The sequence below is a fragment of the Dromiciops gliroides genome, chromosome 3 (assembly GCF_019393635.1).
Source record: "Dromiciops gliroides isolate mDroGli1 chromosome 3, mDroGli1.pri, whole genome shotgun sequence".
In the NCBI taxonomy this organism is placed as follows: domain Eukaryota; kingdom Metazoa; phylum Chordata; class Mammalia; order Microbiotheria; family Microbiotheriidae; genus Dromiciops; species Dromiciops gliroides.
The window spans coordinates 10,737,491-10,752,307 of record NC_057863.1 but is presented as its reverse complement, the minus strand read 5'-3'; the positions used below and the strand labels follow the sequence as shown (position 1 = coordinate 10,752,307).

At 54.5% G+C, this 14,817-nt stretch overlaps 1 protein-coding gene across 1 annotated transcript; it reads left to right on the top strand.

Moving 5' to 3' along the window:
* The first annotated feature begins 391 nt into the window (after positions 1 to 391).
* Positions 392 to 13,362, top strand: ING5 (inhibitor of growth family member 5). Its single transcript, XM_043994710.1, has 8 exons — positions 392 to 505; positions 3,319 to 3,390; positions 4,545 to 4,711; positions 5,842 to 5,953; positions 6,042 to 6,135; positions 8,936 to 9,071; positions 9,174 to 9,235; positions 9,718 to 13,362. The coding sequence occupies exons 1-8, from the start codon at positions 469 to 471 to the stop codon at positions 9,758 to 9,760; spliced, it is 723 nt and encodes a 240-aa protein (XP_043850645.1). The 5' UTR covers positions 392 to 468; the 3' UTR covers positions 9,761 to 13,362.
* Positions 13,363 to 14,817: the final 1,455 nt, after the last annotated feature.

The window sequence follows — 14,817 nt, the reverse complement described above, 5'->3', positions numbered from 1 at the left end:
CGCTCCCGAGCTCCAGGTGAAGTCTACCCAGCGCACGTGCAGCCCACGCCCGCCAGGGGGTAGGGCTAGGGGGGGGGCCGGGTGACCTTGGCGGGGCCACGCCGGGGCCTTCAGGCCCACCAGGCTGGGCCACCTAGGGCCACCAGGCTGCGGCGTGGGCGGCTCCAGCTCCAGCCCCGGCCCCCGCCTGCGGCTGGCGGGCAAGGTTCGCCCGGCTCCTGCTCCGCTCCTCCTCGGAGCCCGCGCGCCCCTCCCGGGCCATGCCCGCGCGCCGCGGGGCCCCGCCCTCCGGGGGGCGGGGCCTCGCCTGCGCCGAGCACGCTCGCCAATCGACGGGCGCCGCTCATGAATAGGGAATGAGGCTGCGGCTGCCCGACAGCGAGGCCGCCCCGCCCCCTCGCTCTCGCGCCCGCGCTCGCTCGCGCCCACCCTCGCCCACACACGCGCCGCCGGGGCCGCAGGACGAAGATGGCGACTGCCATGTACTTGGAGCACTACCTGGACAGTGAGTTCGCTCCCTGCCTGAGCCGGGGACGGGGCCGGGGCCGGGGACGCCCGGCGGGACGCCCTGCCCTGCACCGCCGGGGCCTCGCGGGGCCTCGCGGCGGGTGCAGCGGCCCGGACTCGGGAGGGCGGGGGCTCGTGGGGAAGGGTGGCCCCGGAGCGGGAGGGGGTGGGGGGGGGAGGGGCGGGGGCGGGCGCGGGGGCGCGCGCGAGGGGAGGGGCGGGCGCGGGGGCGCGCTCGAGGGAGGCGAGAGGGCGGGCTCGGCGGGAATTAAGAGGTGCGTCACGGTCCCGCGAGGGGGAGGTGGAGAGAGGGCGGGGGCGGGGCGAGGTGACGCGAGTTAGGGGCGGAGCCCGCGGCCACTATGGCGACCTAGGCGACTCCCTCCGCGTCACTGGCCGCGGGACACGCCCTCCCGCAGCCTCCGAGATCTTGCCCCGCCCTCCGGCAGCTCCTGGCGCCCCCTGGCGAGCTCGGAGAACACGCCGACTCTAGAACGACTGCTCTAGAGCTGAGGGGGAAGATCCTAGGCCCATGGGTCTAGAACGGGAGGGGGGGCGCTCTGGGCGTGGTGGGTCTGGATCTGGGAGAGCGTGCAGGCCTCCGGGGGACCTGGGAGAGGGTAGGTCTGCGCTCTAGAGCCCAGAGAACGTTCTAGACGTACAGGATCTAGAACCCCGGGGGGAATCATCCCAGGTTCGGATTCAGAGCTTGGATTCCTAGGCCCCCCAAGACACCGGCCTGGCCCCCAGAAGCTTCCAAGTCAGCGGGGAGCCGCGGGTGGCGAGGGCAAGCCTTTCAGACCCCGGTTCCAAACTCATTTGTCCAGCCTAGAACCCAGTTCTAGGACAGGTTTCCTCTAGGCTTAGGCTTCAGGGGTCCCTGGAGGGGAGGGCCAGAAACATGAACCTACCAGAGGTCCACTAGGAACCCAGGGGCAGTGCCTACTGCCCAGACCCCTTGGGGGTGGGGGCTGCCTTTCCCTCTGCTCCTGTTCTGAGCGCTCCCTCCGTGGTGCTTGTTGACTGACTGTGTGATGTTGGATCCTCACTGATGCCAGAGTTTGTCTGGACCCCAGGCAGGGGGCAGAGCTGGAACTTAGATTTGGCCAGAGGTCAGAGCCCAGAGCCCAGGATTTGGGGTGGGATGGCCTTGGTCAGTTCTTCCTTAGGCGGGGCAGCTGGTGGTGCAGTGGACAGAGTACCGGCTCTGGAGTCAGGGGGACCTGAGTTCAAATCTCACCTCAGACACTGACTAGCTGCGTGACTCTGGCAAGTCACTTCACCCCAATTACCTCAAACTTCCAGGGCGTCATCCTCACGCATCCCTGGACCCAGATGGCTCTGGAGGAGGGAGTGAGGCTGGAGACCCTGCCCAGCCCCCGCCGTGCCCCCCACTTAAGTCCAGCTCGGTGGGAGTCGTGAATCCACCTCCCCATGTCACAGGGGGGCAGGACAAAGAGCAGCGGCGGCAGCTCCTTATGGAAACTGGACTTCAGTTTTCTCATCTGTAAAATGGGGCCTAGACTGGATGACCTCAGCACCCCTCCTGCCTCTAACCCTGTGACCCCCACCCCACCCAGCCCTTGGTGGGGTGCTTGCTGTGCTGGAAAGGATGAGTGGGGAAAGGCGGGAGCAGGGTCCAGGCCCTGCTTGTCCCAAGCCTGACTGCTCAGACACGATGTGACTGGGGTTGGGTGCAGGGCACGGAAGGACAAGGCAGGAGCAGGGCCTGCCTGGAGAGCTCCCTTCGGTCCTGCCCCCTCCTCTGGAGGACCAGGGAGCCGGCTCTGAAGCGGCTGTGATTGCCTGGCCTGGAGAGAGGGCCTGATTCCTCCTGATTCGGGTCAGTCACTTGGCCGCAGGAGGGTCTGGAACTTGGAAGAAACAGGAGCTCCTGCTGTTTGCTTGCAGCCAGCCTGTTGGGAGACGATGCCTGTTTGCAGAGAGTGTGTGCAGAGCTCTCGGTCCCTCCTTTGTGGTCACGCACCTGCGGCTTTGTCTGTGTCGTGACTATTGCCTTCCTCGGTGTGCGGCACCTCCTCTCTGTGACTTAGTCTTAGGAGTTCCGGGGGGCCGTAGCCAAACTGAGTCAAGTCTGCACGATGCACAGGGAGCTTAGGGTCTGACCCCAGGGGATGGATGTGAGTGCTGAGTGGCGCCCTCAGAAGGGAGCTGAGCTTCACTGGTGGGGAAGGGGAACCGTAGGAGCCCAGTGCTGTCCAGGAGCATCCCCTGTCCTCTCATCTCCTCCACATTTCTGTAAACTGCTGCCATCTGGAGCGAGCGCCCCACACGAGGAGCCCGAGCGTGCGCACGGTTGTTTGTTCCTTGGTGTCACCTCAGAGTATTGGTGATGGCAAACGTATGGACCCTGCAGGAGCCACATTTTAGTGCTGGCTTTACTCCCTCTCAGGAGCTTCCTCCAGGGTAGTTCAGTCCTTTGGACAAGTTTTCAGTTCAGATCCGTTTGCCTCCAGCTCTCTCTCGTCAGGCCCTTCCCTGTTCTCATCTCATCCGTCTCGTATCTCTGTTCTCGGTGCCTTTTCCTTGTTTTGCATCCTGGGCATGTTGTCTTTATCTCTTTCCTTGGACTACGTCAGTGTTTGCAAAGCTGAACTCCTTTTCTAGGAAAGGAGAGATTTCAGTCTATTCAGAACATCAGGTTGATGCCCTTCACTTAGAAGCAAGAGAATCCGTCGGTCTTCCTAACAGACAGACCCCTCCCTCTGTCTTCTGGGGATACAGAATCTCCAAGGCAGATTTGGTGTGCTTTTGAGAAACCTCTGTGTCCTTCATACCTTTGTGTTTCAGGTATTGAAAATCTTCCATGCGAACTCCAGAGGAACTTCCAGCTGATGCGTGAACTGGATCAGAGAACAGAAGGTGTGTTCAGGTACTCCAGTAAGCAGCTAGGATACCGAGGGACCCTCAGCTGCATGGGACTGGACTCTCCTCAGGGAGAGGGAGAGGAAGCGTGGAGAGCTGAAGGTGCCCAGTTGTAGAGTGAACCCAAGATCTCCTGGGTCACCATGACCTTGAGTGCCAAAGGCTGGCAGCGAGGGTTCAGCTCCTTGGGCGGGCTCCTGCTCCCCTCTTCTGCACACAGAAGCACCAGGTGTAGCTTGGATTGAATTGTTGGAGTTGTCCACTCTAAAGGAGGTGTGCAGAAGGAAGTTTGATTTTTTTTAAAATTCTCTTAACTTTTGCAAGTTGATTTTAACCTCTGCCACTAAGACTTGGGAAAGTTTTGCCTTTTGCCTTAATTTGACATTTTTTTTATCCTAGGCCCAGGTCTTAGTCTTTTGATATTTTCAGAGTTTAGGTGCAGCCCAGAGGTGGCCATGTAGGGATTGGTACAGAGAGTTAGTAGGCTTGCTCCGGGCAACAGTGGGGAGAGATCATGACTTTCAAGGGATCGAGTAATCAGTCAATCGATCAGTCAGTCACCAAACATTCATTAACCCCCTCCCACTGTCCAGCCAGGCTCTGTGTTAGGTAGGCCACAGGGATACAGAAAGAAATGAGATTGACTCTGACCTGAGGGGGCACACATGCTCTGAGGGGTGATCGTGACACATACCTGTCTGTGATGGTCATGAGACCCAGACGGTAGGAAGAGTTCACATGGCTTTAAGGAGGGAGGGAAGGGGGAGGGGGGGTAGAGAGAGAGAATGAATGAGTGTTTGTGTGTGTGTGTGTTGGGGCAAGGCTCCTAAAACAGCAGACTTTTCTGGGATATTAGAATTACATTTGTGGGTATTTCTGCTCAGCCCTTCACTGTACAACAGAATCAGGAACAGTGAGAGTGTGATGAAAAGCAGTGGGATAGAAGTTGAAATTGAGATGTGAAGATGTGACATGGGTACCAAGCCCTGAACGTATCCGGTGGCTTTTTAGCATCTCTAGCCTGCCTGTGGCAGGATCGCTTCAGAGCCAGGAGAGGGTAGTGAGACCTTGGCTTTGTTGGAGTTGTGGCTCTCAGCCTGACTGAGGCACCCAGCTCCCTGCCGATCGTCCCCTCACCATTGCTTTGTCAGATAAGAAAGCTGAGATTGACATCCTGGCAGCTGAGTACATCTCCACGGTGAAGAATCTGTCCCCAGAGCAGCGTGTGGAGCACCTGCAGAAGATTCAGAATGCGTACAGCAGATGTAAGGAGTACAGCGATGACAAGGTGCAGCTGGCCATGCAGACTTACGAGATGGTGAGCGGGGTGGGTGGCAGGGTGACCACGGCGGGCTTGGCCCTCACCGAGTGACAGCTCAGAGATGGCTTAGGAGAAATTCCTGATCTGGGAGTGTTAGTTCTGACGCTGGTGCTTTACTTTTGTCGAGTCTCACTCGCAAGTTTCCAGTCTGTCCAGCTCCCTAAGCAGACACACTTTTTCTTACATTTGGCTTTTACATGACAAGATCCAGACATCAAGGAAGACCCAGCTTGATCAGAATTAAATGTGCTCTTTCCCTCAGGTAGACTTTTCCCTTAGTTTTCCTGTTGCTTGCGGATCTTGTTGGAGAAAAGTACATAGGGGGTTAAGTGACTTGCCCAGGGTCACACAGCTAGTCAGCGTCAAGTGTCTGAGGCCAGATTTGAACTCGGGTACTCCTGAATCCAGGGCTGGTGCTCTATCCACTGCACCACCTAGCTGTCCCAACAATTCTTTTTTTTTTTTAAACAATTTTTTCCTAAATGATTGTTCCATTTAGTTTGTTCTCTTGACTCTGCTGTGCAGTCATGAACCCTTGGCACAGTTTACAATAAACAGACATTTCTTTTTTTTGTCTCTCTTTTTTTGCAGGGCAGTGAGGGTTAAATGACTTGCCCAGGGTTGCACAGCTAGTGTGAAGTGTCTGAGGTTGGGTTTGAACTCAGGTCTTCCTGAGTCCAGTGCTGGTGCTTTATCCAGTTACAGCTTTTTAAGAATGATCCTGACAGGGGCAGCTAGGTGGTGCAGTGGATAGAGCACCAGCCCTGGATTCAGAAGGACCTCAGACACTTGATACTTACTAGCTGTGTGACCCTGGGCAAGTCACTTACCCCCAATTGCCTCACCAAAAAAAAAAAAGAATGGTCCTGACAATGGAAAGGGGAGTTGGGCATGACCTTGGGAAGGGTGGTTCTTACTTTAGACTACAGGCTATGTGACTTGGTGGACAGGGAGCTGGGCCCACATCTTGCCAAACAAAGGTGGTGGCTGGGAGCCAGTCCCCAGAGGGTCCTGGGTTGGTTGGAGGAATCGTGGGCCTGTGCCAGCCTTCCTGAGGCTCTGTGACATGTGGGGCCTGCCTTGCCCTCCCTCTCCAGAGTGACCTTTGTGTGTGCTCTTTTGTTCAGGTGGACAAACACATACGCCGCCTTGATGCGGACCTCGCACGCTTTGAAGCTGATCTGAAGGAGAAGATGGAGGGCAGTGACCTGGAGAGCTCGGGAGGCCGAGGCCTGAAAAGTACGCCTTGGACGCCGGTTCTCTGGGGTGTGGGCCCTGTGCTCAGACCCCAGCCCCGGTAACCACATGTACTGATGTCGTCTTTCAGAGGGCCGGGGACAGAAGGAGAAAAGGGGCTCCCGGGGCCGTGGGAGACGCACGTCAGAAGAGGATACCCCAAAGAAGAAAAAACTCAAAGGAGGGTAAGATTTGGGCGCCGTCTTCAGTCAGTGTGTTTCTAGCTGTGTGGATCCGTGGAGCAGGATGGGCCAAGCCTGAGGCTCTGGAAGCCCCAAGCTGGGCAGGAAGAAGAGGGTGGCGGGGCTGTTGAGGGCGTTGAAGCCGGGCTGCTTGAGGGGCACAAAGGTATTGGACAGAGGACAGACAGGGTGAAGATCGTGGCTGACAGGTGGCAGTAGTCAGGTAGATTTGGGCTGGTCTGACGGGTTGTGGTCAGCACAGGAGGAAGCTGGCTCTGAGGTTGGTATGCCCAGGTGCCACGAGGCCAGGGAGGTGCTGGGATGGCTGAGGCCGCTCCCTCAGTTGTGGCAACCCAGAGTGATGGAGCCAGTTCAGAAGAGGAAATGAAATCAGGACTAGCTGAAGAGAGATGTGTTTGGGAAAGATGTGGGGATTTTAGGGGCCGCCAGGCTCCCCCAGGGTCACAGTGTGGTGATGACCACAGCTCGTGGAGGCGCAGGCTGCTCTGAGATGCAGGGGGTGGTCTTCTCCTCTCTGCCGTGGCCAGACCATGTGGAGGGTCATGGTCAGTCGAAGGCATTGGTCTTAAGGAAGGACAGGCCTCAACTGGGAAGCCTCTTGCTAAGGGTGGCTGGTCTGCTGAAGGGCCTCGGAGAATAGAATGGAAGCCTGGCTCTAGGGCTAGACTTGGTGGGTGATGTGATGGTGGGCTCCACAGGCTTGTGGGGTTGTCAGGTAGAAGACGGATCAGGCTTAGTCTGCTTAGCCCCTGTGGGTGAGCCTATGGTCACTTGGGGATTTGGTCCCAGCTCGGGTCGGGGGAAGACTTTCAGCCCCAGGGCTGTCTCTGGGGCAGCAGCGGGGCTGCCTTGGGAGCTGAGGAATCCCAGCTTGTGAGCAAAGGGTGGAGGAACCCTTGGCCAGGGATGGTGCTGAAAGCGTTGCTCTGTGTATGAATCTGGAAGGCCAATTCATGGTACACAGCAGGTGATTAATAAATGCTTGTTCTCTCCTCCCCATGACCTGTGAGGTTCCTCTCTGGGCCTCTGGGCCTAGTTAAAAGCCACGAGTGTGTAGCCTAGAGGAGAGGAGGCTTGGACTGAAGGAAGGTGGGGAGGATTCTTTTCAGATGAGGGTTGAACTAGAGCATCCTTGGGGTTCCTTCCAGCCTTGAAATTCCTTGTGCTTCTCTGTGTCCTCTTTCCCCAAGGACTGGAGAGGAAATCCTATGGAAAAGGAATTCATTTGGTGGGGAGGGGGTGCCCGGGCAGAATCTGGTTCAGGTAGTGAGAGAACCGTGTAATGGCTGGAGCGCTGGTGGACACGTGGGCCACCTGCTCCCTTCTCCTTGGTCCCTTTGGTGTTGTGGGCATGGCGATCGATGTAGGACCCCAGGGAGAGGGCTGAGCCAGCTGGGGAGCCGGGGACTCCTGGAGCCTGTCACTTTTGTCTTGGTGGGGTGGTCACTTTGGGGGCCACAGCCGTGGCAAGAGGAGAGAATGGGGCTCACCGCTGGCTCGCTGGGGCTGGATTTCTGCACACAAAAGGGCATTTGAGACAATATTAGGTACTCTGAGAAGTGGACGCTGGCCCCGTTTGTTTCTTTTGGCATGCTAAAGGTTGGATTTTTTTCAATCACAATTTTGGATTGTGAGTTGTCAGGTGGCATTGAAGAAAAGGGAAGGTAGTTCGTTTTCTGAGCTCCTTTCTTTCTGTTGTGCTGTCATCAGGAGTTAAAAGTCAGCCTTCTGGGTGACTGAGAACGTGGAAGATTGGCCCGGGCCTGGGTGCCCAGGGCTGCCTTCTGGGCTCGGCTCTCCCTTTCAGGTTCAAGACACGTGCTCCCTTCATGTCCTCCCACCCCCAGGCAGAGGGGGGGCTCTGGGGATGGGGAGACCACCCGGTCAGGGGGACGTCCACTCACAGGGTAGCTGCTGCCATCCTGCTCCTGGTCCTGCCACTGCCCAGAAGCTGATGGATTGGGCCCACTTCCGAAAGGCAGGGCAGGCCAGAGGGCAGAACAGGAGCCCTTGGCAGGCAGGGATCGGTGTAGGGATGAGGAGGGGACAAAGCGGCAGAGATGGAGATTCAGGCAGAAGATATTCTGGGGGGCTGTAGGGGTGGGGAGGGGAGACCCCAGAGAGGTGAGCCTAGGAGCAGCAGGTGCTACCGCCATTGTGTGCTTCCCACAGGTAAGTGGGCTCTTTTCCAGGAAGGGGCCTTGATGCTCTGCCTCCTGTGCAGCAAGTGGGGAGATAGGGGTGTGTGTGTGTGTGTGTGTGTGTGTGTGTGTGTGTGTGTACACGCGCGCGCATGTGTGCCACTCCCCCCAGGCTGGTTCCCAGTCAGCTCACAGGGAGCTAGTTGCACCTCATTCTGAATCTGCTGAACCTCAGGGTGCTTTTGGCGGCAGAGCTAGGTCTTGTTAAATGGTCCTAAAGAAAAACCAAAGGGGCAGCTAGATGGCGCAGTGGATAGAGCACCGGCCCTGGAATCAGGAGTACCTGAGTTCAAATCCGTCCTCAGACACTTAACACTTAACTAGCTGTGTGACCCTGGGCAAGTCACTTACCCCCAATTGCCTCACTAATAAAAAAAAAAAAAAAAGGGAAAAAAAAAAAAAGAAAAACCAAAAAGCTTCTGGGGAATAATGGGGCAAGGGGGTCTTGGGCCAGGCTGGAAAAGTCAATGTCCAGACGCCAAATGAGGTGCTTGGGGTGGGGAGGAAGGGGAGCTGGCCTCGCAGTCTTATGCGCTGGGTGCTCTCTCTGGGCTCCCCTGACCTCACCCCGTCTCCCATAGATCAGAGTTTGCTGAAACCATACTCTCCGTGCACCCCTCGGACGTGCTAGACATGCCTGTGGACCCCAACGAGCCGACCTACTGCTTGTGCCACCAGGTGTCCTATGGAGAGATGATTGGCTGTGACAACCCAGACGTGAGTAGCAGAGTGAGGGGCCGAGGCAGGGCTGGGGGGCTAGTGCAGACCTCGGGGGCCCGGAGCGGGCACTGATGGCTGCTCCTCTCTTCTCCCCGACAGTGTCCCATTGAGTGGTTTCACTTTGCTTGTGTGGATCTCACCACAAAGCCCAAAGGAAAGTGGTAAGTAAGGGCATGGGGGCAGCCTGGTGACAGTGTGCAGCATTGGGTCCCAGTTGGAAGGTGACCCGCTCCTGCCGCCCCAGTGCGGCTGTAGTTGGAGGCCAAGGCTCTCTGCTGAAGAGACAGTGTGGCGCAGTGGTCAGAGCGCTAGGCTCCAGTCAAGCATCGGGCCTTCTGCTTCTAGTTCTCCATCTAACACTTCGCTTTTCGCCTGCCTCCCAGGTCGTCCCGCTGCCCACCATATATTTGCTGGTTCCCTGGGATCCACGTGCAGGAGCTGGGCCTGTCTCAGCTGGCCACGTCTGATTGTCACGGGCAGGGAGATGGCAGTTGGGGTGGCTGCCGGGTGCTTCTGGCAGAGAGCCAGGACCCTGGGGGGAGGAAGATGCCGGGCTGTGCCTCGTCTGTCTCTTCTTGGACAGACGGATGCCCCCGTGGCCCTGCCCAAAGCGGCCTGTGATGTGGCCTGTTGATATTTGCAGGTTTTGCCCACGCTGTGTTCAGGAGAAGAGGAAGAAGAAGTAAGGAAGACTCAGAAGGACCAGTTAACATCTTCCTTCCTTCATGTTGTAATAGCTTATCTTTATTTTTAAACTACCTTATCGTTTTGGTCTGGTATCGAGTAATCCAAGGGCCAGTTGTAATTCTTGGTATTTCAAAACAAAAAGCAGAAAACCAGCTCTCGTCAATGGGGAGAGACTCTTGTAGGTGAATTTGCCACAGGGACTTTCTTTTCCTTACTTTGTTATGTGGATTTCCTGGTAGCACTGAACCTGGCAGTAGGACTTTATGATTTGGATGGGTATTTGCTAATTAGGCATCAGGAAATGTGGGCCTGCCGCCAGAAGTCCATGGCTGTGAGCTCAGTGCCCCCTTTGGTACCCTGGTGCCCGCCGTTGCCATCCCTTGGAAGTGCAGACGTGGCACAGCAGCACCAGGATACTGGACAGTGAGGGCACCCTTTGCCGTCAACCCGTCTCTCTCTTCCTACTGAGGCAAGTGTCTGTAGGGGCTGTGGTGTCCCGGCCCCAGCTGGGGAGTCTCCTCGATGAGGCCTCAGCTCTGATTCTGAAGCCAGTGACCATGTTTACTTGTGGTAAGGGCCTCTCCCATGCGCCCACCCGCTGCTGCGGGTTTAGGGTTCTTACCCTTAGGAAGTAATTTCTGCTTGATTGTGCACTGCCCTGTTTGTTTGAATTTCCACTCCTCCCCTCTCGCGAGGGCTGTACTCACCCATTCTGGAGCACAGGGGGGTTTCATTAGCACGGAGCCTTTCACAGCTGCTGATGACCCCTTGCTCTGGAAGTCCCTCAAGTTTTTACTGTGAAGACAAGCTTAGTGTTTTAGCATGAAGATAGTGGGGTCTGATGTGTTTTATGAAGTGACAGTCCAGTCTGCTAAGACCTCGTGTTGTATCTGATTGATGTTGCACACTCTTAGAGCTCTAGACAAGAAGCTGTATCCAAGGGATGGAATACTCTGCGGTGACGTGGGGACTCTCATCATTTGGCCGCCATTCACCACACACCGATGCGAGATGATCCTTTTAGTGAGATTGGAATGAGTTTAATGCCGGTTATTTTGCTACTTTTAAGATGCCTAGAAAAACAGGAAGAGTTGGAATTCTGCTAATACTCTGAGCATCCCAGAGAAGAGGGGAGAAGGACAAAGGGCTCTTCTTAAGAGTCTAGAACATGAGCCTGGTCAATGTGATTGAGGAGTAAAATGCTAACTGCGAGAAGATGCTGCTTTTGGCACCTGTAGAAGGAGGGTTAGCTGGTGGTGTTTGCCGGTGTCATTGCTGATTTCCCAATGTTTGCATTCTAAAATGGGGTGAGGGGTGAGGGAAGCCAGGACACTGCCAGCCTGCGTTACCAAGTTCATTCTTGGTGAGCCTCAAACAGCCACGCTCTGGTTAATGAGCGACACAGTGAATCTGATTCTCCCAAGAGCTCTCCTCTCATTCCTCGCCTTTGCCTTTCGGACAGCAAGCCCTGCAGACCACTCTGGTGTTCAAGTCATCAAATCGTGGTGTTTACGCTCAAGATTTTTTGTTCCTTTTCAAGTTTTAGGTTTGAGGCTTGAGCACCTTTGATCCTTGGGAAAGAGAGATCAGGCAACTGCTCCAGCCCCGCTCTCCCGCAGGGTCAGATCTGGCTTCAGGACCCATAGCTCTGGGCTCTTGGGGAGCTGCCAGGGGTGTGGCGAAGGCCTGACTGCCCATCCTTGCCTTTTGGCCAGGGGCAGACGGCCACTTCCTCTCTTCCTTGACTCATTGAATGCTTTATCTGCTCTATTCAGTTGCTGTTGAAAAGCAGGGAAAAAAGTGGTAGAAATTATGGGGAAAATATTTTTCTAGATTTTCTTCCCAGTGTGTAGGGTGAGATATATAAGTGCAGTCTATTTGGAGTAAGAGAATTTCTGCTGATTCCTTAGTAGCCAGTTCAATGATGTACTTCTCTGGTCTTTGGCTGTGCTGTAGACAGTGTTTGCTCATCAGTGTAGGGTTTTGGGGACTTGTGAGCACCATCTGGGGGCTTCTGATCTCACGGGGAAGCAAGCCTTGGGCTGCTGGGAGCTTTTCTCATTGTCCTGTTGTGTAGAGGCTTTCCTCCTCAAAGGTTCTCTTTTGCCATTTGAAAATGACATCACCAAAATGTTAGGCACAGACGGACCCAGAGCAGAAGAGAAAAGGCTCCCAGTTGTCTGTAACCAGAGCACATGCCTCTGTCTGACCAGTCTGATGGGGGGGATGGATCTCATCCAGGTGGTGGGCCTGCTCCTGCACGGTCCTCCCCACTCCTCTTAGGCCTGAGCTTGAGTGTAGCAGGGCTTGGTTCCTAGGCTGCTTCTGCCCTAACCAAGGTCAGGACCTTTGGTCTTGTCTGCCATTTGAGACAGGCCTCTTCTCCTTTTGGCTGGAGGAGACTCGGCCTGCTCTGGCCCAAGGCCTCCCTGGAAGGTTTGGGCAGATTGTGAATCATTGAGGATGGAGGCTGGCTCTTCCCTCACTGTTGGATCTTCCCCCAGCACCTTGCACAGTTCCCTGCACAGGCTTAGTGCTAACTAAGTGTTTGTGATGGAATGAATGTCCCAGACTATCTAATCCCACAGTTTATGACACTGTATAGGAGCCAGGTATAATGTATTATCCATATTTTTTTGTGCTTATTTGCAAGTAAAAACTATAGTCTATTCAGAAGAAAAGTCAAAACATTTCAGGAGTTGATTTTCCCTTCCTTTGATGCTTAGATTATTAGACTTAACCCTTTTAGAACAATTCTTCTGTTGTCTTCTGGGAGAAAACATGCTGCATTTATAAAACAAAGTGTTTGTTTCATTGAGTCCCATAAACCTGTGTTTGTCTGTAGTGGAATTGCCGGCTGGAGCAAGTCCCTTAGAAACGGACCCCTTGGAGGCAGGCCAGAACTCCAGAATCTAGAAAGGCAAAGCCGGGGCTCCCTTCGGGCAGACGGCTGCCCCGTCAGGCGGCCGGTGCGGATGGAAGGGCTGTCTTCCAGCCAAAGCCCAGGAAGCTTCTCAGCCACTAGAGATCAGGGACCATCGGTAGTCATTAGGTTAGACTTCACTTTTTTTTTCTTTCTTTCTCCCTCAACCCTTCAGAGCTTATCATGTCGTCGGCACAGGAGCAGGGCTAGTTTAATGGAACCTAGCGCTAGAAGAACCTGGGTTCTTCTCTGGGCTTGGCAGCATCTGCTCCACAGAGGGCTGTGCTGCACAGGGGGCAGGGACTTGTCTTTTTCTTTCTTTTTTCTTTTAAACAAAATGAAGAATTTTGATTCTGGGCATTGGAAAGTTTCAAGGTTTCCTAGGTTTTGGGTGTTCCAGCGTTTGCTGTTCATCACCTTGGCTGAAAGGGATTGAAAAGTGGGGGAAATCTAAGGTGGTTCTAATTCACGCAAGGTTACAAAGATGTTTTTTCACATCCATGTATATTTTGTGTCTTCAGCTTTACCACGTTTCATCCAAAAAGATGATGATGCAGCTTTAACATGAATGTTACATTTTATTTTCAAAGGAGATATGTTCCCTTTGTAAATGGAAGAGAATATTGTAAATCTTTTTATTAAAAATAATGTAAAGTAAAGATGTATATCTGTATTTTTGGATCATGTTATAGATAATGGATATATTGTTTAATAAATAAAATATTTTTGGGAACAAAACCTAGTTTGAGAGCACATCGTTTCAGGGATCCGGGGTGAAGTTTCCAAGCCGTGTGCCAAGGTAACCATCGCACACTTCCAGTGGGGACTCATGGGATGCCAGGCAGGCCTTTGTCTTATCTCGCCAGGTGCACAGGCTGTCCAGAGCCCACCCCTGGCTGCTTCTTTGGGAGTCTGGGTAAGAGACTTCATCTGAATACATGGCACAAGCTTCCTGAGCCCCAGGCTTGGCTTGTTTGCTACCTCCAAGGTGTCCAGATGGAAGAAATGATCCATTAATTCAGTCAGCCTTTTTTTGCCACAAAAAATGAAAAATGGTGGCAGCCATTGGGGTCAAGGCCAAATGGAGAGTGGGGCCGCCAGCTGGACATAAGGGTCCTTGTGGGCCATATAGTGACTTAGAAACATGCTGTGTGTATTTTGTCAAGTATTTCCCAGCTTTTTTTTTTTTTTTGGTGAGCCAGTTGGGGTTAAGTGACTTGCCCAGGGTCACACAGCTAGTAAGTGTTAAGTGCCTGAGGTCGGATTTGAACTCAGGTCCTCCTGAATCCAGGACTGGTGCTCTATCCACTGTGCCACCTAGCTGCCCCTCCCAGCTTCATTTTAATATGGTTCTGGCTGCGCAAGGGGAGTGTGGGGACCATAGGCGGCCTTGGGGCTAGGCAGCGTTCAGCACCTTCGTTGTTGCCCATTTGAACAAGCCTCACTTTAAGGGAGTTGGGAAAGGCCCACAAGAGTGAGCGAAGGTCACAGCCACTCTAAGACCTCGAACCCTCGCTGACCTGGAAGAGCCAAAAGCTTTCTGTGACGTCTGCTATTGATAGAGGATTTCATTTTCAGGTGTCCTTTGTGCTCTCAATTTAATGTAGGTCCCACTTCTCTGAAGGTTAATTGGAGGGGAGACCCAGCCTTTCTGCTGAAGGGCTCTGGCTCCCTGAGCATAGGAAATGGAGATTTCCCAAGGATCTGATTTTAGGAAATACCCACAAAAGCCAAAGGCATGATCAGAGGAGGCAGTTCCAGTGTCCACTGGCCCGAACATCACTTGTGTTATCACAGACTTGGAGTGGAGAGCAGCATGGGAGATGGTGTTCTGTAGTCCTCTATTTCACCATGAGACAACCAGGGTCCAGAGGGAATGACTTACCTAAGGTCACACAGCCTAGCGTGTTGAGTCAGGAAGCCAGGTCCGGTGCAAAGTTCTGGACATACAGCGAAAGCCAGAAGCAAGCCAAACCCTCTAGGAGTCCCCATTGTGATGGGGAAGATGGGCCTAGCAGACTGGGGGACCTGCAAAGGCTTCTTGGAGAACGAGCCTGGGGGCTGAGGTAAGGGAGGGCCTTCCAGGTGTGGGCCACATGCCTGGAGTCTGGGGATGGAGTGCTGGGGCGAGCC